Genomic DNA, 24,145 nt, shown 5'->3' with positions numbered 1-24,145 from the left:
GCTTTCCATTTCTCTTCCCCTTTATAGCTGGGCTGAAATAGTAACTATATTTGGTACTTTCATCCTTTCACTTCTCAATAATTCTTCTATTTATCAACACCATACTCCAGAGACATGGCTTTTGCCAAAGTTACTATTATGGCTTCCTTTCCCAAAATCAATGGATACTTCTTGGTCTTTATTTTACTTGACCTTTGGCAATATTTGATGGTGTTGACCATTTTCTCCTCAATGAAACTTTCTTCTGTGTTCTGCAACATCATACTCTCTGTTCTCCTTCCTACCCCTTTGGTTGTTTTTTTGTTTGTTTATTTGTTTTGGTTTTTGGTGGTACTGAGGACTGAACACAGAGCTTCGTGCATGCCAGGGAAGCATCTATCAACCTCCAGTCCTTATAGTTGTTCTTTTTTAAAATTAATTATTTTATTCATTTTTGCATTATAATTCTTAATACACCTTTATATCACAATTTATCATCTCTGATTGTATATAAGGTATGTTGACACCAAATGCACATCTTCATACATGTATTTTGTATAATGATGAGGGTCTCCTTCCACCATCCATGCTATTCCCCTTCTCCCTCCCTTTCCCTCCCACTCCTATTCCCTAATCTAGAGATAATCTTCCTCCCTTGCTCTCCCTCCCAACCCCATTTTGAGTCACTGCCTTATATCAAAGAAGACATTTGGCATTTGTTTTTTTGGGATTGGCTAACTTCACTTAGCATAATCTTCTCTAATGCCATCCATTTCCCTGCAAATACCATGATCTTATACTTTTTATTGCTGAGTAATATTCCATTGTATATAAATGCCACATTTTTTTTATCCATTCATCCACTGAAGGACATCTAGGTTGGCTCCACAGTTTAGCTATTGTAAATTGTGCTGCTATAAACATTGATGTGGCTGTGTCCACAAAAAAATGCTCATCATCTCTAGCAATCAGAGAAATGCAAATTAAAACTACTCTAAGATACCATCTCACTCCAGTAAGAGTGGCAGCCATTATGAAGACAAACAACAAGTGCTGGCGAGGATGCGGGGAAAAGGTACACTCATACACTGCTGGTGGGACTGCAAATTGGTGCAGCCAATTTGGAAAGCAGTATGGAGATTCCTTATAGTTGTTCTTAACGTTTTACATACTCCTCATCATTCACCTGGCCCTTAAACGTTGGTCTTCAGCCAGGCATGATGGCGCATGCCTGTAATCCCAGCAGCTCGGGAGGCTGAGGCAGGAGGATCCACAGTTCAAAGCCAGCCTCAGCAATGGTGAGGCACTAAGCAACTCAGTGAAACCCTGTCTCTAAATAAAATACAAAGAAGGGCCGGGGATGTGGTTAGTGGTTGAGTGCCCCTGGGTTCAATCCCCAGTATCCGCCCCCTCAAAAAAAGTCGATTTTCATAGATTCATCTAGACATCCTTCTTACTATACACATTCCCCAAGTGCAGTCACAACTCACATTCATGGCTCCAATCTATATGTTGCTCACTACTCCCAAATAACATCTTTAGACTATACCTCTATTCCGAGCTCAAATCCAAATAGTTCAACTACCTACCTGTCTAGATACTGCTAAATGGACACAGAACATCATTACCAAACAGGTCATCTTTCCCTCAAATCTATTCATGTACCAATGTTCTCGAACTCAGCAAATGATCCTACTTTCTACTCTGCCACTCAAGCCAGACCTTCATTTGTTACTCTTTTCTTCCTATTTTTCCACATCCAATCACCAAAAATTCTGATGATTCTATCTTTTAAACATTTCAAATCTACTGACTTTTCTCCATCCAAACAAACTACCACTATCTTAGTTCAGATAGCCTATAACCTCTTCCTGAGTCACTGTCACACTTCATAATTGGTTTGGCTGTCTCCAGTTTAAACTTCTTCAATCTATTCTTCATTTGGAAGCCAAGATTATTTTTATTTTTTAATTAGAGACATTAAGTTTCTTAGGGCATTGCTAAATTGCTGAGGCTAGCCTAGAACTCGCAGTTGACCTGTATCAGCATCCTGATTTACTGAGATTACAGGTGTGCACCACCAAACCTGATCCTGACAAGATTAATTTTTTTAAAGCACACTCTGATCGTGTTGTTTCTATGCTATAAGCCATTCAATGGCTCTCTACTGTCCTCAGTCTTCATAGCTTATAGCATCCTTCATGATAAACAATCTATCCACACTCACTTTATCAGCCTCATCTGTCATTCCTCTTCTATTTGTATCCTTTGACTGTTTGTTCTTTTGAACTGAGTACCTTCTGCTCTCTCTTGTATCACATGCTGTTCTGGAACATTCTTTCTCTCCCTACCACCCCACCCATCTGGTTAGTTACTCCCATCCATCTTTCAGGTGTCAACCTAAACCACATTTTTCTGAGTGTGAAAGTTGTATTAAGTTCTCCCTGGTTCATCATTTTGCACTTGTTTGAATAATGTCACAATAATATTGATCTATATGATCAATATTAGAAAAATTAGAAATTAGAAAACAATGTCTCTTGAGTATTATGTCTGATATAAGAGTGAAGAAGTATAACAGGAGTTTAAATTGGTACAAACTTGCCAGGCATGGGGGCTCACACCAGTAATCCCAACAACTCAGGAGGCTGAGGATTGCAGGTTTGAGGCCCAGTCTGGGAAACTGAGACCTTGTCTCAATTAAAAAAAAAAAAAAAAAAAAAAAGGCTGGGGATGTAGCTTAGTTAGTGTTAAAACATCCGTGGGTTCAATACCCAGTATCTAAATAAATAGGTTAAAAAACTCCATGGAAGGCAATAACTCTGTACATACAAAAGATTAGAATTAATCTACATGTCTACATTAGGGACAATGTAAATAAATTATGGTATGTTCATGTAACACAACACTCTGAACTCATAAAAGATTAAAAATATCTTTATATATTGATATGGTAAAATTATGAAAGTCTGGGCTGGGGTTGTGGCTCAGTGGTAGAGTACTCACCCAGCATGTGAGAGGCACTGGGTTTGATCCTCAGTACCACATAAAAAAACAAACAAATAAATAAAATGAAGGTATTGTGTCTATCTACAACTAAAAAAAACAAAAGAGTGGCACTGTTTTACATTTTTGCAAACCTCTTTTAATTTCTAGCATAATGGCAGATTAATAGGTTCTTATCTGCTTTTTTTTTTTGTACTGAGGATTGAACCCAGGGGTGCTCAACCACTGAGCCACATCCCCAGCCCTTTTTTACATTTTATTTAGAGACAGGGTCTCAGTTGCTAAGTGCCTCGCCAAATTGTGACACTGGCTTCGAACTTGCGATTCTCCTGGCTCAGCCTCCCAAGCCACTGGAATTATAGGCGTGCAACACTGCGCCTAGCTCTCATCTGCTTTTGCACTGTTTGTTACAATATTATTTTAGTTTGAAGAAATATGAAAACAATCCAGGCTCACAAAGATAAGTAGTTGGAAAAAGGAGAAGTATTTCAATAGCCTTTTCAGATAACTATATCCTTCTTTGATATAATACCAAAATTTGACAAATAATAGTTTCTCTTTGTGGGGAGATTACTGGGGATTGGACTCAGGGGCACTTGACCACTGAGCCACATCCCCAGCTCTCTTTTATATTTTATTTAGAGACTACTGAGTTGCTTAGGGCCTTGCTAAATTGCTGAGGCTGGCTTTGAACTTGTGATCCTCCTCCCTCTGCCTCCTGAGCTGCTGGGATTATAGGCAGGCACCCCTGCACCCAGCCAAGTAATAATTTCTTAAAGGTTACTTAGAATGTAGAATCTGAAACCACATAAATGAATGATTGGTCTCCTGCTACATTAAAATGAATTGGTGTGGGGCTGAAGATGTAGCTTCATGGTAGAACATATCCTGCATATCCTTAGCATGAATAAGGCTGTGGGTTCCATCTCCAGCACCAGAAAACCCAAATACCAAAAAAAATCACATTGGTGGATTCTGTACTGAATCTATAAATGGGTCTCTTATATATGAATGATTTTGTTTTATCATACATAGGTCAGTTTGAAAATAGTGACTCACTGAAATATGAAGATATTCAAATGTTAACACATTTTATTATACAACATTGCTAACTGGCTCTGTGGCACAATGAATTCTAGCCAGACCTACACTGCCCATACAACATTGCTAACATTTGTTAATATTACCATAGATCCCATCTAGAAAGTCATTCAAAATGCCAAAAAGTTATCAACTTTAGGTGACAGATACAAGTGTTCCTATATTCTAATTTTCTCTTTTTGCTTAAAAACTCAAACTTTTTCCTTGGCAAAAAATAGTGTCAGTTGTTTTCCTTGAAGTGACAGTTCACTTTATTCATTTTTCAAGAAAATGTCTGTCAAATACTCACTTTTGAATAATCATGGTTTTTGTCTGCTAGCCATTCTTTTTTTAAAAATATTTATTTTTTTGTAGTTGTACACAATAACTTTATTTATTCATTTATTTGTTTTTATGTGGTGCTGGTGCTGAGGATCAAACCCAGGGCTTTGCATGTGTGAGGCGAGCGCTCTATCATTGAGCCATAACCCCAACCCCTGCTAGCCATTCTTTTTGATGGTGTTCCATTAAAATAATAATAATAATAATGCTTACTTGAACTTACACCTCAAATAACTGCACAAGTGTTTTCTTCAAGGCAACCATCATGTTTCAGAATACAGCACAAGGACTTTGTGAGTATTTCGCATCCATCATACAGAATGCTATAGATTGTATTTAAGGATTGAAATTTAATAACATTAATACCTTTTACTGCTTAACTTCCAGGGCATTTTAAGTAAAAATGGCTTTTCTGTTATCACTGCATGTTCATGAGAATGAATGATTGCAAGACAGTTTGAGCTGGGCATGGTGGCAGTATCCCTCCGCCTCCCCCAAAAAAGACAGTTTGGTATCTTGATTCTAAGGTAACAGTAGTTTAATTGCCACTCTTTTTTTGTGTGTGTCCTGAAATTGAACCCAGGGCCTCAAGTATGCTAAGCATGCAATCTATTGCTGAATTGCTTGTATAGACTACCTCTGTGACTCTCTAGATTTTTTTTTCTCTAGTCCATGTGTCTCTCCTAATCCTAGACTTCACTGGACCCTGTAACAATGACAGAATCGTCCTTGCTCCTATCAAAAGCCACGTCCTCTGCTTTTACTCTGAATCCTTCCCTACAGCCTTCCCTAGGACATTCCTGCTTCAGATATTCTGCCAATATTTTCCTCTCTTATCAACATAAACATGCTCTAATATTTCTTCCTGTTCTTACAAATCCTTCCTTTGATCCCGTAGACCTGTTTGGCTATTGACCGATTTCTCTGCTTCCTTTTGTTAAAAAAAAAAAAAGTTTCAGAGTTGTCTACACCTGCTCTTGTTGTTCCCTCACTTCCAATTCACTAACCAGCTCCTCCAGTACAGCTTTTGTTCCCACCACTCCAAAAAAACTGCTCAGGTCCCAAGGTGTGGAGGTATATACCTGTAATCCCTGCAATTTGGGAAGCTGAGGCAGGAGGACCCCAAGTTTAAAGTCAACCCAAGTAGCTTAGTGAAGCCCTAAGCAACTTAGTGAGACCTTGTGGTCTAAATAAATAATTAAACAAACAAATAAATAGGACTGGGAATGTGGTTCAGTGGTAAAACACCCCTGTATGCAATCCCTAGTAAAATAAATATAAAAAAATAAACTAGGGATAACTTGTACAAGGCTATAGAGCTAGTAAGTGGAAAAGACAGGATTTAAAACTAATTGTTTTCCTCTAATATCCAGTCTCTTAATAAGAATTCTGCTTCATAATACACAAAATGTTACCAATGTTAACATACAAAATGTTGCTAATGTTTATCTCTATATGGTAGAATTAAAATGATTTTGTTTTCTTCCCTATATTTTTCTATCTAGTCCATATTTTCTACTATGACATTTATTACTTCTATAATCAGCAAAACATTAAGGAAAAATTGTGATGACTACTTGATAACATGGAAAAAAAGATTGTATGTTAACTTTAAAAAGTAAGGTATGATTAAAATTATGTAAAAATAATTTCAAAGTAAGGTATGATTAAAATTATGTAAAAATTTGCAAGAGATAAAAGGAGTTATTCAAAATACCAATAACAATTGTATTACTGAGATAGGCTTAAGAATATGATTCCCCAGGCTAGGGATGTATCTCAGTGGTAGCATGCTTGCCTAGCAGGAGCAAGGTCCTGGATTCAATCCCTGACAAAGCAAAAATAATAATAATAATAATAATAATAATAATAATAATAATAAAAAGGAAGTAACTTCCCCAACCTTTTCCATATTACTATTAATGTAATTATACTTTATATTTTATAACAGACACAAGTTTAAGCCTAAAAGGAAGCAAAAAACAATCACCTATAATCTCATTACCTCAAGATTACACTGCTAACATTAAACGAAATTCTACTTCCTTTTCTAAGATCAGTACTGTCACTTATAAATACTAACCTAAGGAGCCAAAGGGAATTCTTACTCAACCTAGACATAACACTAAGTTGGGTAGGACACCTAAAAGTTGAATTCAAATAGAATCTTAAATAAGAAAATGCAATTAGCCTTATAGAATGCCTCGTCAGACAAAACGAAAAAGATACATTTCTAGACTAAAAGCCTGGCCCCTTTGTGGATTTGTTAGACCAATTCTGGACAAGGTGCTTGGCCTTTCTTAACCTGTTTTTAAAAATACCTACTTCCTATTTATATTCCCATAGAACTGCTTTGAAGTGAAAATTAAAAAATGTATGTGTGCATCTAACTAAGCATTATGTGTATATGTCTGAAAATACTTTGTAAATTCTGAATTCTATATACAGGTAAGAATCATTACAGTCTACACTAACAGTAAAAAGAGTGATATGGAATTCAATAAGTTTAGAAAAGCACACAGCAAATAACAAGTTCAAAAAAAATAATTTCTATGTGACTGTGTTGATCACTAAACTGGATTCAGATTTAGCTAATAAAAGGAGAGGTAATGTATTTGCTTTTAACAATATCAAGAGGAGTCTTGCATGCAGAAAAGAAGAGAAGGTCATGTGTTTCTAGGGTGTAAACTAAATCTCTTACCTGCAGCTCTGCTTCCAGGCCCAGCCGCCGGATAAAGGGGTCAGTGACATGGTAGCGCCGTTCAAAGCTCAGGGCACCTCGCTCCTGGAAATAGAAACTCATGATTTCATTGATTCAATTCAACATACTTCATTGATTCAATTCACATACAATTATGTGAATAATTTAGTATTCACATAATTCTATATCCAGCCCCAGGCTGGGCACTACAGGAAATATACAAGATAAAGAATTGATTTATATGAGTTTGTACTACTCTTGGGCTAACAATAGAGTATAATAGAAAGAATGTATAATGAAACACTAAATTCTGTCGAGTTTCTTTTAAATATTTTATTTTTTCAGTTGTAGTTGAACACAATCTTTATTTTATTTATTTATGTGGTGCTGAGGATCAAACCCATGTCCTTGCACATACAAAATGAGCACTCTACCACTGAGCACAACCTCAGCCCTGAGGTTTTTGTTTTTGTTTTTTTAAAACAAAAAGTAAAAGAAAAAATGGAAACAACAAATATGGAATGTAATCATATTTAGGTTGGAGAGGGTAGGTATCATATCTAGGATATATACTGTAGAAGATACATTAAGGAAAAAAGTAACCTACTGAGTTTGTACCTCTAAGTAATAGTCTATTCTTGGGGACACCCAGTCTAATGACATCTCCCAAATCCCCCAAAAAGACAAAGTTAGGAGGATTCAGGGATTCAGGGGGAAATATACAAAACATAAAGGCTAAAACATGCACCAAATACATGGCTCCTATACAGGCATGCATTCAGTCCTTCTAGATGATGACCATAGTTTAGGATGAATACTACTTATTTTAAAAACATATTCTAGTTTACATTTTTTAGCATTTAAAAAGCATTTTCAAAGCATTTCTCATTTCCTTTAATATTTCATGCTCAAAATCATCTTAGAGGCAAAAAGATAGTATTTAACAATAGAAAACTGAGGCATAATCTATGGTCATACCATCCATCCTGAATGTGTCTAATCTCATTTGATCCCAAAAGCTAAGCAGGGTCAGACCTGATTAGTACTTGGATGGGAAAAAAACAAAGCACAGTGACTGTCATATAGATAGTTAATTAGAACAGTGATGAGATGAAACTTCTGACTGTAGTTTGGGGTTCTTACTATAGAAGTACATCATGCCTAGGCTGATTCTATTCCTTTAAACCTGGATGGCTCATACACTGCTGGTGGGACTGCAAATTGGTGCAATCACTCTGGAAAGCAGATGGAGACTCCTTAAAAAACTTAGAATGCAATCCCCACTTAACCAGTTATCCCTCACTCCTCAGTTTATACCCAAAGGACTTAAAGTCAGCATACTACAGTGATGCAGCCACATCAATGTTTATAGCAGCTCAATTCACAATAGCTAAACTATGGATTTAGCCTAGGTGCCTTTCAACAGATGAACGGATAAAGAAAATGTGGCATATATACACAATGGAATACTACTCAGCCTTAAAGAGAAATAAAATTATGGCATTGGCCAATAAATGTTAAATGAATGGAACCGGTAACTATCATGCTAAGTGAAATAAGCCAATCCCCAAAAACCAAAGGCCGAATACTCTTTCTGATATGTAGATGATAACTCACAATAAAGGGTGAGGGTAGGGAAGAATAGAAGTACTTTGGATTAGACAAAGGGGAATGAAGGTAAGGGATGAGGAATGGAAATAGGAAAGATGGTAGGATGAATTGGACATGACTTTCCTATGTGCATATAGACTACATGACCAATGAAATTCTATATCATGTACAACCAGAAGGATGAGAAATTATACTCCATATATGAATGTCAAAATACGTTCTACTGTCATGTAAAACTAATAAGAATAAAAATTTTTAAATTAAAAAAATAAATACACTTAATGAATCTCACACACATACACACACACACACACACACACAAACACACAAAACAAAACAAAACAAAAAAACCCTGGATGGCCCCTTTAGTAAGGGTTTCCCTGACAAAGCCTGGAAGCCATCTCACTTGACTACACAGTCTTCTATTCATCTTACAGGTATCAGAGACTTTTACATATAAACTGCACAGGACAGGCTTTAGTACAGAAGAGAAGAAAGAGTCTAAGCTACACTGGGACTAAGATTCCCCCAGGTTCTACATAACATTTACAACTCAGTGGCTGCAGCAGCATAAAGAAACTATATTTACTCTTGTGTGTACCACCCAACAATCAGATGTACATGCATGTGCACAACACACAGATGGTGTCCCTCCCTCACTACACACACTATATTGATCTCAGCAGTTGGTGTAAGCTCTTGGACAAAGGACTCTCCATAAATTCCATGTTCTTTGATAAAAGAAGATGGGAAAGCACGGGTATGGTGGCATACGCCTGTAATCCCAGCAATTTAGGAAGCCAAGGCGAGAGGAATGTAGTTGGAGGTTAGTCTCAGCAACTTAGCAAGGCCTCAAACAATTTAGCAGGACCTTCTCTCAAGAAATTTAAAAATGGGGTTGGGGATGTGGCTCAGGCGGTAGCGCGCTCGCCTGGCATGCGTGCGGCCCGGGTTCGATCCTCAGCACTACATACAAACAAAGATGTTGTGTCCGCTGAAAACTAAAAAATAAATATTAAAATTCTCTCTCTCTCTACCGCTCTATCTCTCTCGCTCTCTCTTTAAAAAAAAAAGAAATTTAAAAAAGGTTGGGGATATAGCTCAGTGATAAAACACCTTGGGTTTAATCTTCAGTACCTACCCCCCTGCAAAAAACAAAAAACTATATAGTCCTAGGTCTACTGTCAACTAGCTATGTAACTCTAGGCAAGTCACCAATTTACATCTCAGTTTTTTCATCTGTAAAACGAATCTGTAGGGAAGAAAGGATCTCATACTCTGATTCAGAAGTCTGCAATGCTTACCTTGATCTGCCTACGGATGAGGTCTCTAGTAATGTTGACTTTTGCCATCTTCTCTTAATGGGTTCAACAGGAAGAAGCTATGGAAGGATCTTCAGGATCCTGTGCATTCCAGCCAAGTCCAGATCCACAAGACACACATTTAATTCCCTGGAGGAAGAAACATCATAAATTTGGGGAGTAGAATAAGGTGACTTCAGGGCTTGATTCAACAAAAAACAGTCCACCAGCCCATTCAATGAAATATTTCCTGTGATTTGTGTAAAAGTGGGTTGGTCCTGATCTGTAGTGTTGAAGAACCCTTGGAATGCATAAAGGCAGGGAGGACAGAGACTCATAAGCACAGGAAACACTGGAATAAACACTGATAGACTCATGCACGCTTCACCAGAAAATTGGGGCGGGGGTGGGGATTGGATATGTGTACAAAAGAAAACACATCCTGAAAGTCAGAACAAGGTGCAGAGCTAGAGAGATGTAAGTTTCTCTTGCTCAGTTTGCACGGTGGCAGCCCATCTGAACATTTAGTTATGCTTCAAATCTCTGGTCCTCAACTTGAAGAATCAAAGACAGAACACAATTCTCTCATAGCTTCACATAATCAAATAGTGGAAAGAGGAGTGTCCAGATAGCTCAACAAATGGAAGTTCCTCGAGGGTCGTGAGCCCCTTCCTACATGCCTTGCTCTATCTCTTCACCTGTATCCTCTGTAATAGCCTTAATAATAAACCTGAAATTAAAAAAAAAAGTGACACAGAAGTGTAATGGTGACCATGTCCAAGATTCAACCCAATAAAGAAATTCCTCTTTAACATCCTGATAGATCCACCTTTAGTCTCACCAGATTTGAATATATTCTTGTGTTATACTGCCCTGGTTGGAAAGAATAAGTAATCCCATTTCTGAGAATTCTGCACAGAAAAACTAAAAATGTCAAGGAAAAAAGTTCCATACTTAAGCATATTCATCCAGAATTTTTTAACAGCAAAAAACAAAAATAAAGCTACAAGTTTACAATAAAATAGGAATAGCTAAATAATGTAGTCATAAGATATTATGCAGAGATTAAAAATGTAAAAAATGCTTATATCATAGCATGCTGCTTTTTCAACAAATACATCATAGCTATGCTTTAAAAAGGAAATATAAAAAAATAGCTGCTTTGGATAAGAGTATGGCTGATTTTTTTATTCAAATTTTCAAATGTTTTAATTTTTTTCCCTAGAAAGACACATTAATTTTTTTTTCTTTTTTGGAACCAGGGATTGAATTAGAGGCACTCAACCACTGAGCCACATCCCCAGCTCTTTTTTATATTTTACTCAGAGATAGGGTCTCACTGAGTTGCTCAGGGCCTTGCTAAATTGCTAATGCTGGCTTTGAACTTGCAATCCTCCTGCCTCAGCCTCCTGAGCTGCTGGGATAACAGGCATGGGCCACCGCGCCTGGCATATTAATTCTTAATCAGTAAAAAACAAACAAACAAAAAAAAAACAGAGGGAGAAAAAACTTAATATTTTTGTTTTTTGTGGTGTTAGGGATGGAACCCTGGGCCTTGCACATGCTAGACAAGTGTTCTACCACTGAGCTACATCCCTACCTATTGTTTTTTTGTTTTGTTTTGTACCCTTTTTTGGTACTGGGAACTGAACCCAGGGGTGCTTCACCATTGAGCCACGTCTCCAGCCCCTTTTATTTTTTATTTTGAGACAAATTCTCATCAAATTGTTTAGGGCCTCGATAAATTGCTGAGGCTAGCCTCAAACTTGTTATCCTCCTGCTTTAGCCTGTTGTTGGGATTACATGTATGTGCCACCACGCCCAGCCCACCTACCATTTTGGTCCTACTTCCACTTCTGGGCCATACAGAAGTCTACTCTTTCTTCCCTATGATGGTTCTCTGTGCTGTGAGAATGTCTGTACTTCCACCAGGTCTCTCCACCAATCATCCCAGACATTAGGACCTCCCAAGGCCATTTCTGGATCTTCCACCAACCATCTGCAGATTTCTAACACACCCTCATGAAATTACACCTTTTTCACCTGATCTGTGAATAGCCTCCCTCCTTTCTTTTGGCATTTAACACAAAAGGAAACTATATTTCTAAACATTACATTATTGCAGGGATTTTTTTCCCCCTTTAATGCTAAACTTGCTGCTTGATTAGGTGTCCCCATTCAACTTGAGTTCTTTGGGGCTAATGTCTCCAAAATTGATTTTTGGGATCATAAGCTGTTAAAAAGACATCTCTTACAGCACCTGTAAGCACCAAGAACATCCAGGAATACCAACTGAAAACAACTACATTTTCAAGATAACTGTTCTAGCGCTCTTTGGCCATCAGATAATTAATATAAGCTAGGGCTGGGGTTGTAGTTCAGTGGTAGAGCGGTTGCCTAGCATGTGTGAGGCACTGGGTTCAATTCTGAGCACCACATATAAATAAAATAAAGGTCCATTGACAACTAAAAAAAAAAAAAAGATAAAATAAAGCTACTTAAGCTAAATACTGGCTGCAATTGTGTCTATACTCTGATTTGTTGTATAATGATCAAACCCAAAACAAAAATATAATTTCATGCAATCACCAAGAATGTAAGATAAACTATATTAAAATGAAAATAACACCAAACTAGGAAGAATGTGTGACCTTGCTCAAGTCTCTCTCACAGGTACAGGAACAAAACACTGAAGGGGCCATGTATGTCACCACAAAAAGGTTCATTCCTTGCCCCTACTGTTTTCCTTGGAGAACTGCCATGGAAGTCAAGTGAAACAATGTAAATCATAAGTTTTGTTTGTTTGTTTGTTTTTGTTTTTTTCCAGGCAAGGGGTATAGCTCAGCAGCAGAGGACTGGCTTAACATATATGAAGCCCTGGGTTCAATCCCTGACAGAAAGGAAAAAAAGTATTTTTCTCTTAAGAATACAAATGCTGGGGCTGGGGTTGTGGCTCAATAGTAGTGCACACATCTGGCGTGTGTGAGGCACTGGGTTTGATCCTCAGCACCACATAAAAATAAATAAATAAACAAACAAATAAATAAGTAAATAAAATAAAGGCATTGTATCCATCTACAATTAAAAAATATTTTTTCAAAAAGAATGCAAATGCTTTTATCTGCTAAGAATAGTAATTAACCAAATATTATGTATTTGCTATGTGCCAGGCATTGTATTAATTCATTCATTAACTCATATATTTATTCATTTAACCAATGAATGCAAGAAGCTTCTACTATGTGCCAGATACTGTTCCAGGCCCAGGAGATACAGTAGTGAGCAAAACGGGCAGGGTACTTACATTGTAGCAGGAGGCAACAGACAATAAACAATAATAGAAGACTGGGGATGTAGCTCAGTGGTTGAGTGCTTGCCTAGCTGGACACAAGACCCTAGTTTGATCCCCAGTACCACAAAAAAATGAACATAAAACAAAACAAAATACCCAACACACACGCCCACAAATATAAATAAAATAAGAAGATATCCAACAGTGAAAAATGCTGTGATGACAATGAAACTAGATGATGTGAGAATGACTCATGAGCTATTTTTAGACTTGAGGTCAAAGATGATGTAGTGGTCATTTTTGGAATTGTCTGGCTGCTCCAAACCCCTTCCCATATTTTGGGAATTCCCTATCTAATGAGTCTGGTGGGAAGCAGAGCCCCTTCCCACTATGAAGTGGGAATGATGCCAACTGAGATTCTCTAAGGCTCCCTTATAGCTAGAGTGGACACATATGATCCACGCTATACCAACAGACCCATCATTCCTGGACCCTGAATTGGTTTCTAATGTCACAGAGTCTGAAGACAGCAAAGAGTCCCTGCTGGGGTATAGCAATGGGTGGCTACAGTGACCACCAAGGTCCAGAGCTGCTGGTGGCAGTGGAATGCACTGTGTGAATGGTGATGGCAATACTGTCCTCACTGGACTGGTTCTGTGAATTACTGCCCAGATTCTCTTGTACTAGCCTATTTTTTCAAGCCTCGCTCTGTGGTCTTCCCTGATGTTTTATAAGCTTCTCTAATCCCCTTTCAATCATCAGCCAGACTTGGTTTCTGTTGCTTACAATTACAAATTCTGCCTAATACAAAGGGGTTGAGAAGATGACATTAAAGCTGAAACATGAACAACAAGCAAAGAACTGGGGGAAGACAGTTCCAAAGGGAGAGTGTTAAGGCAGTGGAGGAAAAGAGGTTCAAAAATTTGTAAGGTACTGGGCTGGGGTTGTGGCTCAGTGGTAAGAGTGCTCGCCTCGCATGTGCAAGACCCTGTGTTCGAGCCTCAGCACCACATAAAAATAAATAAGTGAAATAAAGGTATTGTGTCCAACTACAACTAACAAATAAATATTTTAAAAAATTTGTAAGGTACAATCTACCATCACCATTCTACAGATAAGAAAATAGATTCATGGTCATAAAACAATTTTCACAACATCACTCTGCTAATAACTTGGAGCTGGAGCAGGGATTTGAGTCCAGAGCTATGAGTCTAAAGCCCATACTGTTAACCATTATGGCATATAACGATCTACAATAATGTTCACTATGAAAATATCCCAAAAGAGCCAACTAAATTGTCACTACTCATTAATTTTCTTACAAAATTAACTGAGTATTTATCAATCATCAAGCAATTTTTTGTTAGATATGGGGAACATTGAGATGAAAGACATAGTACATATACTAAGCGAGATCAGAATCAAAGACAAGGGGGTTTAGCTAAAATTGGCACGTGGCTTAGATATACTAAAAGGTACAAGAGAGGCAAGGCAAAACAAAACCAGACTAGCAGGAAACCACATTCAGTCAAAAGGTAAAATGGAACTGAGTGTGGTGGTGCATGCTAGAATTCCAATGACTTGGGAAGCTGAGGCAGGAGGATCACAAGTTCACTGCCAGCCTCATCAACTTAGTGAGACCCTGTTTCAAAATAAAAAGTACTGGGAATGTAGTTCAGTGCCCCTGGGTTCCATTCCCAGTACAAAAAAAAAGAAAAAGAAAAAAAGGAAAGAAAAAGGGTAAAATAGAGCCAGGTGCGGTGGCATACACCTGTAATCCTAGAAATTCTGGAGGCTAAGGCAGGAGAATTGCAAATTCAAGGCTGGTCTCAGCAATTTCTGAGATCCTCTTTCAAAAGGGCTGGGAATATAGCTCAGAAATACAGTACCCCTGGGTACAATCCCTAGAACAGCAAAAAAAAAAAGCAAAGTGGAAATTGGGATTTATAACAGAGTGAAAGGCAGAGACTTGGAAAAACTAAAGTGTAAAATTCAATAATCCAATACAACTAATACCTAGCTAGCATTCTGATGAAGTTTTTTCTTTTTTTTTTTGCTCCCATCCTGAGAAAAAAAGGATAATGTAATAGCAGATAGTTTGTCCTGGACCATGGCCTACGTTCTCCCTTCACAAGGAAACAGAAATTGAGTGTCTTTCCACAAACTTTTTACAGGCAGACAAACATAACTGGGAACACATCTAAGTGGATATTATTTAAAAGATTCACACCAGGAGGGAAATACCCTTAAATCTATGAAGGGGCAAAACTAGTTTTATACTTCAATCCAAAAGTATCTTAAACACAAATAATTAGATCAATAACAATAGTTATTGGATGATAAGGAGATTTAATCATGGTGAAATTTTAAAACATGATTTTAAGGCAGGTTCCTGAAGTAGTGAAAAATTTAAATATGGAATGAGAGACTTGGAATTGATACAAGGAATTACATATATGATTAAATAGTAGAGAGAACTACATCATGGGGATTTCTCTCTCTGGTGTGGTATGCAAATTACATAATGTTCAGTTCTGCTGAGAGGCAAAAAGACTGAAATTAGTGACTTTCGAGAATTCGGAAAAAATTTTAAAAGTGCTAGACTTTGAAAATATAGCTGAATCCCTTTATGTTCAAAACACTAGAAAAACTAGGGATAACAGGAACTTACCTCAACATTGTAAAAGCTATATATGCTAAGCCTCAGGCTAGCATCATTCTAAATGGAGAAAAACTGAAGGCATTCCCTCTAAAATCTGGAACAAGACAGGGATGCCCTCTCTCACCACTTCTATTCAATATAGTTCTTGAAATACTGGCCAGAGCAATTAGACAAAAGAAATTAAAGGCATTAAGATAGGAAAAGAAGAACTTAAATTATCACTATTTGCGGATAATATGATCCTATACCTAGAAGACACAAAAGGGTCTACAAAGAAACTACTAGAGCTAATAAATGAATTCAGCAAAGTAGCAGGATATAAAATCAACACGCATAAATCAAAGGCATTCCTGTATATCAGTGACAAATCTTCTGAACTGGAAATGAGGAAAACCACCCCATTCACAATATCCTCAAAAAAAATAAAATACTTGGGAATCAACCTAACAAAAGAGGTGAAAGATTTATACAATGAAAACTACAGAACCCTAAAGAGAGAAATAGAAGAAGATCTTAGAAGATGGAAAAATATACCCTGTTCATGGATAGGCAGAACTAACATCATCAAAATGGCGATATTACCAAAAGTTCTCTATAGGTTCAATGCAATGCCAATCAAAATCCCAACAGCATTTCTTGTAGAAATAGAGAAAGCAATCATGAAATTCATATGGAAAAATAAAAGACCCAGAATAGCAAAAGCAATTCTAAGCAGGAAGTGTGAATCAGGAGGTATAGCGATACCAGATTTCAAACTGTACTACAGAGCAATAGTAACAAAAACAGCATGGTACTGGTACCAAAACAGGCGGGTGGACCAATGGTACAGAATAGAGGACACAGAAACCAATCCACAAAATTACAACTATCTTATATTCGATAAAGGGGCTAAAAGCATGCAATGGAGGAAGGATAGCATCTTCAACAAATGGTGCTGGGAAAACTGGAAATCCATATGCAACAAAATGAAACTGAATCCCTTTCTCTCGCCATGCACAAAAGTTAACTCAAAATGGATCAAGGAGCTTGATATCAAATCAGAGACTCTGTGTCTGATAGAAGAAAAAGTTGGCTACGATCTACATATTGTGGGGTCAGGCTTCAAATTCCTTAATAGGACACCCATAGCACAAGAGTTAAAAACAAGAATCAACAAATGGGACTTACTCAAACTAAAAAGTTTTTTCTCAGCAAGAGAAACAATAAGAGAGGTAAATAGGGAGCCTATATCCTGGGAACAAATCTTTTACTCCTCACACTTCAGACAGAGCCCTAATATCCACAGTATACAAAGAACTCAAAAAATTAAGCAATAAGAAAACAAATAACCCAATCAACAAATGGGCCAAGGACCTGAACAGACACTTCTCAGAGGAGGATATACAATCAATCAACAAGTACATGAAAAAATGCTCACCATCTCTAGCAGTCAGAGAAATGCAAATCAAAACCACCCTAAGATACCATCTCACTCCAGTAAGATTGGCAGCCATTATGAAGTCAAACAACAATAAGTGCTGTCGAGGATGTGGGGAAAAGAGTACACTTGTACATTGCTGGTGGGACTGCAAATTGGTGCAGCCAATTTGGAAAGCAGTATGGAGATTCCTGGGAAAGCTGGGAATGGAACCACCATTTGACCCAGCTATTGCCCTTCTCGGACTATTCCCTGAAGACCTTAAAAGAGTTTACTATAGGGATACTGCTACATCGATGTTCATAGCAGCACAATTCACAATAGCTAGACTGTGGAACCAACTTAGATGCCCTTCAATAGATGAATGGATTTTAAAAATGTGGCATTTATACACAATGGAGTATTACTCAGCACTAAAAAATGCAAAATCATGGAATTTGCAGGGAAATGGATGGCATTAGAGCAGATTATGCTAAGTGAAGCTAGCCAATCCCTAAAAAATAAATGTCAAATGTCTTCTTTGATATAAGGAGAGCAACTAAAAACAGAGCAGGGAGGAAGAGCATGAGAAAAAGATTAACATTAAACAGGGACGAGAGGTGGGAGGGAAAGGGAGAGAGAAGGGAAATTGCATGGAAATGGAAGGAGACCCTCATTGTTATACAAAATTACACATAAGAGGATGTGAGGGGAAAGGGAAAAAAAATCAAGGGAGAGAAATGAATTACAGTAGATGGGGTAGAGAGAGAAGATGGGAGGGAAGGGGAGGGGGGATACTAGAGGATAGGAAAGACAGCAGAATACAACAGTCACTAGTATGGCAATATGTAAAAACATGGATGTGGGCACCAGCAAAGTACAGGGAACTGTGACCACGCACAGAGCAGGCCCAGCGGCCTGCTGAGGGGCAGAGCCGCCCCCCACCCCCCGCGCCTGCCAGGTAGGTGGAAAGGTGACCACCGACAGAAAAGGCCCAGTGGCCCGCGGCGGGACAGAGCTTGCAATCACTCCTGCAAGGTAGGCGGGCCTGCGACCCAACGGCAGAAGAGGAGCAGCGGCCTGCTGAGAGGCAGAGCCGCCCCCTCCCCCTGCACCGGCAAGGTAGAGGGAACTGTGACCACGCACAGAGCAGGCCCAGCGGCCTGCTGAGGGGCAGAGCCGCCCCCCACCCCCCGCGCCTGCCAGGTAGGTGTAAAGGTGACCACCGACAGAAAAGGCCCAGTGGCACGCGGCGGGACAGAGCTTCCAATCACTCCTGCAAGGTAGGCGGGCCTGCGACCCACCGGCAGAAGAGGAGCAGCGGACTGCTGAGAGGCTGAGCTGCCCCCTCCCCCTGCGCCGGCAAAGTAGAGGGAACTGTGACCACGCACAGAGCAGGCCCAGCGGCCTGCTGAGGGGCAGAGCCGCCCCACACCCCCCGCGCCTGCAAGGTAGACGGAACTGTGACCACCATCAGAACAGGCCAGACCTGCAACCGAGAGACAGAACAGGCCCAGTGGCCTGAGGAAGGGTAGAGCCGCCCCCGCCCCCGCGCCTGCAAGGTAGGCAGACCTGCGACCCACTGGCAGTACAGCCCCAGAGGCCTGCAGAGGGGCAGAGCCGCTGCCTGCGCCTGCAAAGTAGGCAGAACTGCGACCACCAACAGAACAAGCCTAGCGGCCCGCAGAGGGACAGAGCCGCCGCCTGCGCCTGCAAGGTCGGCGGACCTGCTACCAACCGGCAGAGCAGGCCCAACGGCCTCCCGGCGTGGTAGGCACATTGCCCCAATTGGAGGAGGGGCAGAGCCGCCGCCCGCGCCTGCGAGGGAGGCTTTGCAACTATACAAGACCAATATAAATATATAGGGGGAAAATTCAATAGCACAACAGTTTCACCAAGTAGAAAGGAACGCGAACAGTATGAAGAGACAAGGAAAGAAAGGACCACAAGCAATGCAGGTCAACTCAACGTTAGAAGAGGTAAGAGCTGCAGCAGATGGAATGTCAGATAAAGAATTCAGGATATACATGCTTCAGATGATCTGGAGTCTCAAGGAAGACATCAGACAGCAAAATCAGACAATGAAAGATCACTTCAACAATGAATTACATAAACAAATCCAAGAAGCAAAAGATCAACTATACAGGGAAATAGAGGTTATAAAAAACAAACAAACAGAAATCCTAGAAATGCAGGAAGCAATAAGCCAACTTAAAAACTCAATTGAGAATACTACCAGCAGAGTAGAACACTTAGAAGTCAGAACATCAGACAATGAAGATAAAGTATTTCAACTTGAAAAGAACATAGACAGCTCAGCAAGACTGTTAAGAAACCATGAGCAGAACATCCAAGAAATATGGGATAACATCAAGAGACCAAATTTAAGAGTCATTGGGATACAGGAAGGGACAGAGTTTCAAACCAAAGGAATGAGCAATCTATTCAATGAAATAATACGAGAAAACTTCCCAGACTTGAAGAATGAGACAGAACCCCAAATCCTAGAAGCCTACAGGACGCCAAATGTGCAAAATCATAAGAGACCCACACCTAGACACATTATAATGAAGATGCCCAACATACAGAATAAGGAGAGAATTTTAAAAGCTACAAGAGAAAGGAAGCAGATCACATTTAGGGGTAAGCCAATCAGGATAACAGCTGATCTTTCAACACAGACTCTGAAAGCTAGAAGATCCTGGAATAACATATTTTAAACACTGAAAGAAAATGGGTTCCAACCAAGAATTGTGTTTCCAGCGAAATTAAGCTTCAGGATGGAAGATGAAATTAAAACCTTCCACGATAAACAAAAGTTAAAAGAATTTGCAGCTAGAAAACCATCTCTTCAAAACATCCTTGGCAAAATATTACAGGAAGAGGAAATGGAAAATAACAATGAAAACCAACAGTGGGAGGTAGGACACTAAAGGGGGGAAATTAATCAAAGAGGAAAACAAACCATGTTTAGTAACATAAATAAAAAAATATGGCTGGAACAACAACCCATATCTCAATAATAACCCTAAATGTTAATGGCTTAAACTCACCAATCAAGAGACACAGGCTAGTAGAATGGATCACAAAACAAGACCCAACAATATGCTGCCTACAGGAGATGCATTTGATAGGAAAAGACATACATAGGCTGAAGGTGAAAGGTTGGGAAAAATCATATCACTCATATGGACTTCGGAAACAAGCAGGAGTATCCATACTCATATCAAATAAAATAGATTTCAAGCCAAAGTTAATCAAAAGGGATAAAGAGGGACACTACATACTGCTCAAGGGAACCATACACCAACAAGACATAACAATCATAAATATATATGCCCCAAACAATGGTGCAGCTATGTTCATCAAACAAACTCTTCTCAAGTTCAAGAGTCTAATAGACCACCATACAATAATCATGGGAGACTTCAACACACCTCTATCACCACTGGACAGATCTTCCAAACAAAAGTTGAATAAGGAAACTATAGAACTCAATAACACAATTAATAACCTAGACTTAATTGACATATATAGAATATACCACCCAACATCAAGCAGTTACACTTTTTTCTCAGCAGCACATGGATCCTTCTCAAAAATAGATCATATATTATGTCACAGGGAAACTCTTAGACAATATAAAGGAGTAGAGATAATACCATGCATCCTATCTGATCATAATGGAATGGAACTGAAAATCAACGATAAAAGAAGGAAGGAAAAAGAATACATCACTTGGAGAATGAACAATAGGTTACTGAATGATCAATGGGTTATAGAAGACATCAAGGAGGAAATTAAAAAATTCTTAGAGATTAATGAAAACACAGACACAACATATCGGAATCTATGGGACACATTGAAAGCAGTTCTAAGAGGAAAATTCATTGCTTGGAGTTCATTCCTTAAAAAAAGAAAAAACCAACAAATAAATGATCTCATACTTCATCTCAAAATCCTAGAAAAAGAAGAGCAAAACAACAGCAAAAGAAGTAGAAGGCAAGAAATAATTAAAATCAGAGCTGAAATTAATGAAATCGAAACAAAAGAAACAATTGAAAAAATTGACAAAACTAAAAGTTGGTTCTTTGAAAAAATAAACAAAATCGACAGACCCTTAGCCATGCTAGCGAAGAGAAGAAGAGAGAGAACTCAAATCACTAACATACGGGATGAAAGAGGCAATATCACAACAGACACTTCAGAAATACAGAGGATAATCAAAAATTATTTTGAATCCTTATACTCCAATAAATTAGAAGATAGTGAAGGCATAGAAAAATTTCTTAAGTCATATGATCTGCCCAGATTGAGTCAGGAGGATATAGACAACCTAAACAGACCAATATCAATTGAGGAAATAGAAGAAACCATCAAAAGACTACCAACTAAGAAAAGCCCAGGACCGGATGGGTATACAGCAGAGTTTTACAAAACCTTTAAAGAGGAACTAATACCAATACTTTTCAAGCTACTTCGGGAAATAGAAAAAGAGGGAGAACTTCCAAATTCATTCTACGAGGCCAACATCACCCTGATACCTAAACCAGACAAAGACACTTCAAAGAAAGAAAACTACAGACCAATATCTCTAATGAACCTAGATGCAAAAATCCTCAATAAAATTCTGGCCACTCGGATACAAAAACATATCAAAAAAATTGTGCACCATGATCAAGTAGGATTCATCCCTGGGATGCAAGGCTGGTTCAATATACGGAAATCAATAAATGTTATTCACCACATCAATAGACTTAAAAATAAGAACCATATGATCATCTCGATAGATGCGGAAAAAGCATTCGACAAAGTACAGCATCCCTTTATGTTCAAAACTCTAGAAAAACTAGGGATAAAAGGAACATACCTCAATATTGTAAAAGCAATCTATGCTAAGCCTCAGGCTAGCATCATTCTGAATGGAGAAAAATTGAAGGCATTCCCTCTAAAATCTGGAACAAGACAGGGATGCCCTCTCTCACCACTTCTGTTCAACATAGTTCTCGAAACACTGGCCAGAGCAATTAGACAGACGAAAGAAATTAAAGGCATCAAAATAGGAAAAGAAGAACTTAAATTATCACTATTTGCAGATGACATGATTCTATACCTAGCAGACCCAAAAGGGTCTACAAAGAAACTATTAGAGCTAATAAATGAATTCAGCAAAGTGGCAGGATATAAAATCAACACGCATAAATCAAAGGCATTCCTGTATATCAGCGACAAATCCTCTGAAATGGAAATGAGGACAACCACTCCATTCACAATATCTTCAAAAAAAAAATAAAATACTTGGGAATCAACCTAACAAAAGAGGTGAAAGACTTATACAATGAAAACTACAGAACCCTAAAGAGAGAAATAGAAGATCTTAGAAGATGGAAAAATATACCCTGTTCATGGATAGGCAGAACTAACATCATCAAAATGGCGATATTACCAAAAGTTCTCTATAGGTTTAATGCAATGCCAATCAAAATCCCAACGGCATTTCTTGTAGAAATAGAGAAAGCAATCATGAAATTCATATGGAAAAATAAAAGACCCAGAATAGCAAAAACAATGCTAAGCAGGAAGTGTGAATCAGGCGGTATAGCGATACCAGACTTCAAACTATACTACAGAGCAATAGTAACAAAAACAGCATGGTACTGGTACCAAAACAGGCGGGTGGACCAATGGTACAGAATAGAGGACACAGAAACCAATCCACAAAATTACAACTATCTTATATTTGATAAAGGGGCTAAAAGCATGCAATGGAGGAAGGATAGCATCTTCAACAAATGGTGCTGGGAAAACTGGAAATCCATATGCAACAAAATGAAACTGAATCCCTTTCTCTCGCCATGCACAAAAGTTAATTCAAAATGGATCAAGGAGCTTGATATCAAATCAGAGACACGCCGTCTGATAGAAGAAAAAGTTGGCTACGATCTACATACTGTGGGGTCGGGCTCCAAATTCCTCAATAGGACACCCATAGCACAAAAGTTAATAACTAGAATCAACAAATGGGACTTACTCAAACTAAAAAGTTTTTTCTCAGCAAAAGAAACAATAAGAGAGGTAAATAGAGAGCCTACATCCTGGGAACAAATCTTTACTCCTCACACTTCAGATAGAGCCCTAATATCCAGAGTATACAAAGAACTCAAAAAATTAGACAATAAGAGAACAAACAACCCAATCAACAAATGGGCCAAGGACCTGAACAGACACTTCTCAGAGGAGGACATACAATCAATCAACAAGTACATGAAAAAATGCTCACCATCTCTAGCAGTCAGAGAAATGCAAATCAAAACCACCCTAAGATACCATCTCACTCCAGTAAGATTGGCAGCCATTATGAAGTCAAACAACAACAAGTGCTGGCGAGGATGTGGGGAAAAGGGTACACTTGTACATTGCTGGTGGGACTGCAAATCGGTGCAGCCAATTTGGAAAGCAGTATGGAGATTTCTTGGAAAGCTGGGAATGGAGCCACCATTTGACCCAGCTATTCCCCTTCTTGGTCTATTCCCTAAAGACCTAAAAAGAGCATGCTACAGGGACACTGCTACATCGATGTTCATAGCAGCACAATTCACAATAGCTAGACTGTGGAACCAACCTAGATGCCCTTCAATGGATGAATGGATAAAAAAAATGTGGCATTTATACACAATGGAGTATTACTCTGCATTAAAAAATGACAAAATCATAGAATTTACAGGGAAATGGATGGCATTAGAGCAGATTATGCTAAGTGAAGCTAGCCAATCCC

At 38.6% G+C, this 24,145-nt stretch overlaps 1 protein-coding gene across 3 annotated transcripts in view; it reads right to left on the bottom strand.

The window, feature by feature from the left end:
• Positions 1 to 24,145, bottom strand: part of Wdtc1 (WD and tetratricopeptide repeats 1) — a 74,587-nt gene that overhangs the window by 37,107 nt on the left and 13,335 nt on the right. For all 3 annotated transcript variants that reach the window (XM_071617517.1, XM_027936958.2, XM_027936957.2), the window contains 2 exons: positions 10,024 to 10,170; positions 7,109 to 7,192 (listed from right to left, as the gene is read on the bottom strand). In XM_071617517.1, the coding sequence (XP_071473618.1) occupies positions 7,109 to 7,192; positions 10,024 to 10,071 (132 nt within the window). In that variant the 5' untranslated portion in view covers positions 10,072 to 10,170. The remainder of the gene's footprint in view (positions 1 to 7,108; positions 7,193 to 10,023; positions 10,171 to 24,145) is intronic.

The sequence above is a fragment of the Marmota flaviventris genome, chromosome 10 (genome assembly GCF_047511675.1).
Source record: "Marmota flaviventris isolate mMarFla1 chromosome 10, mMarFla1.hap1, whole genome shotgun sequence".
Lineage (NCBI taxonomy): Eukaryota > Metazoa > Chordata > Mammalia > Rodentia > Sciuridae > Marmota > Marmota flaviventris.
The sequence above is the reverse complement of the archived record's forward strand: the minus strand, read 5'-3'. Positions and strand labels throughout refer to the sequence as shown.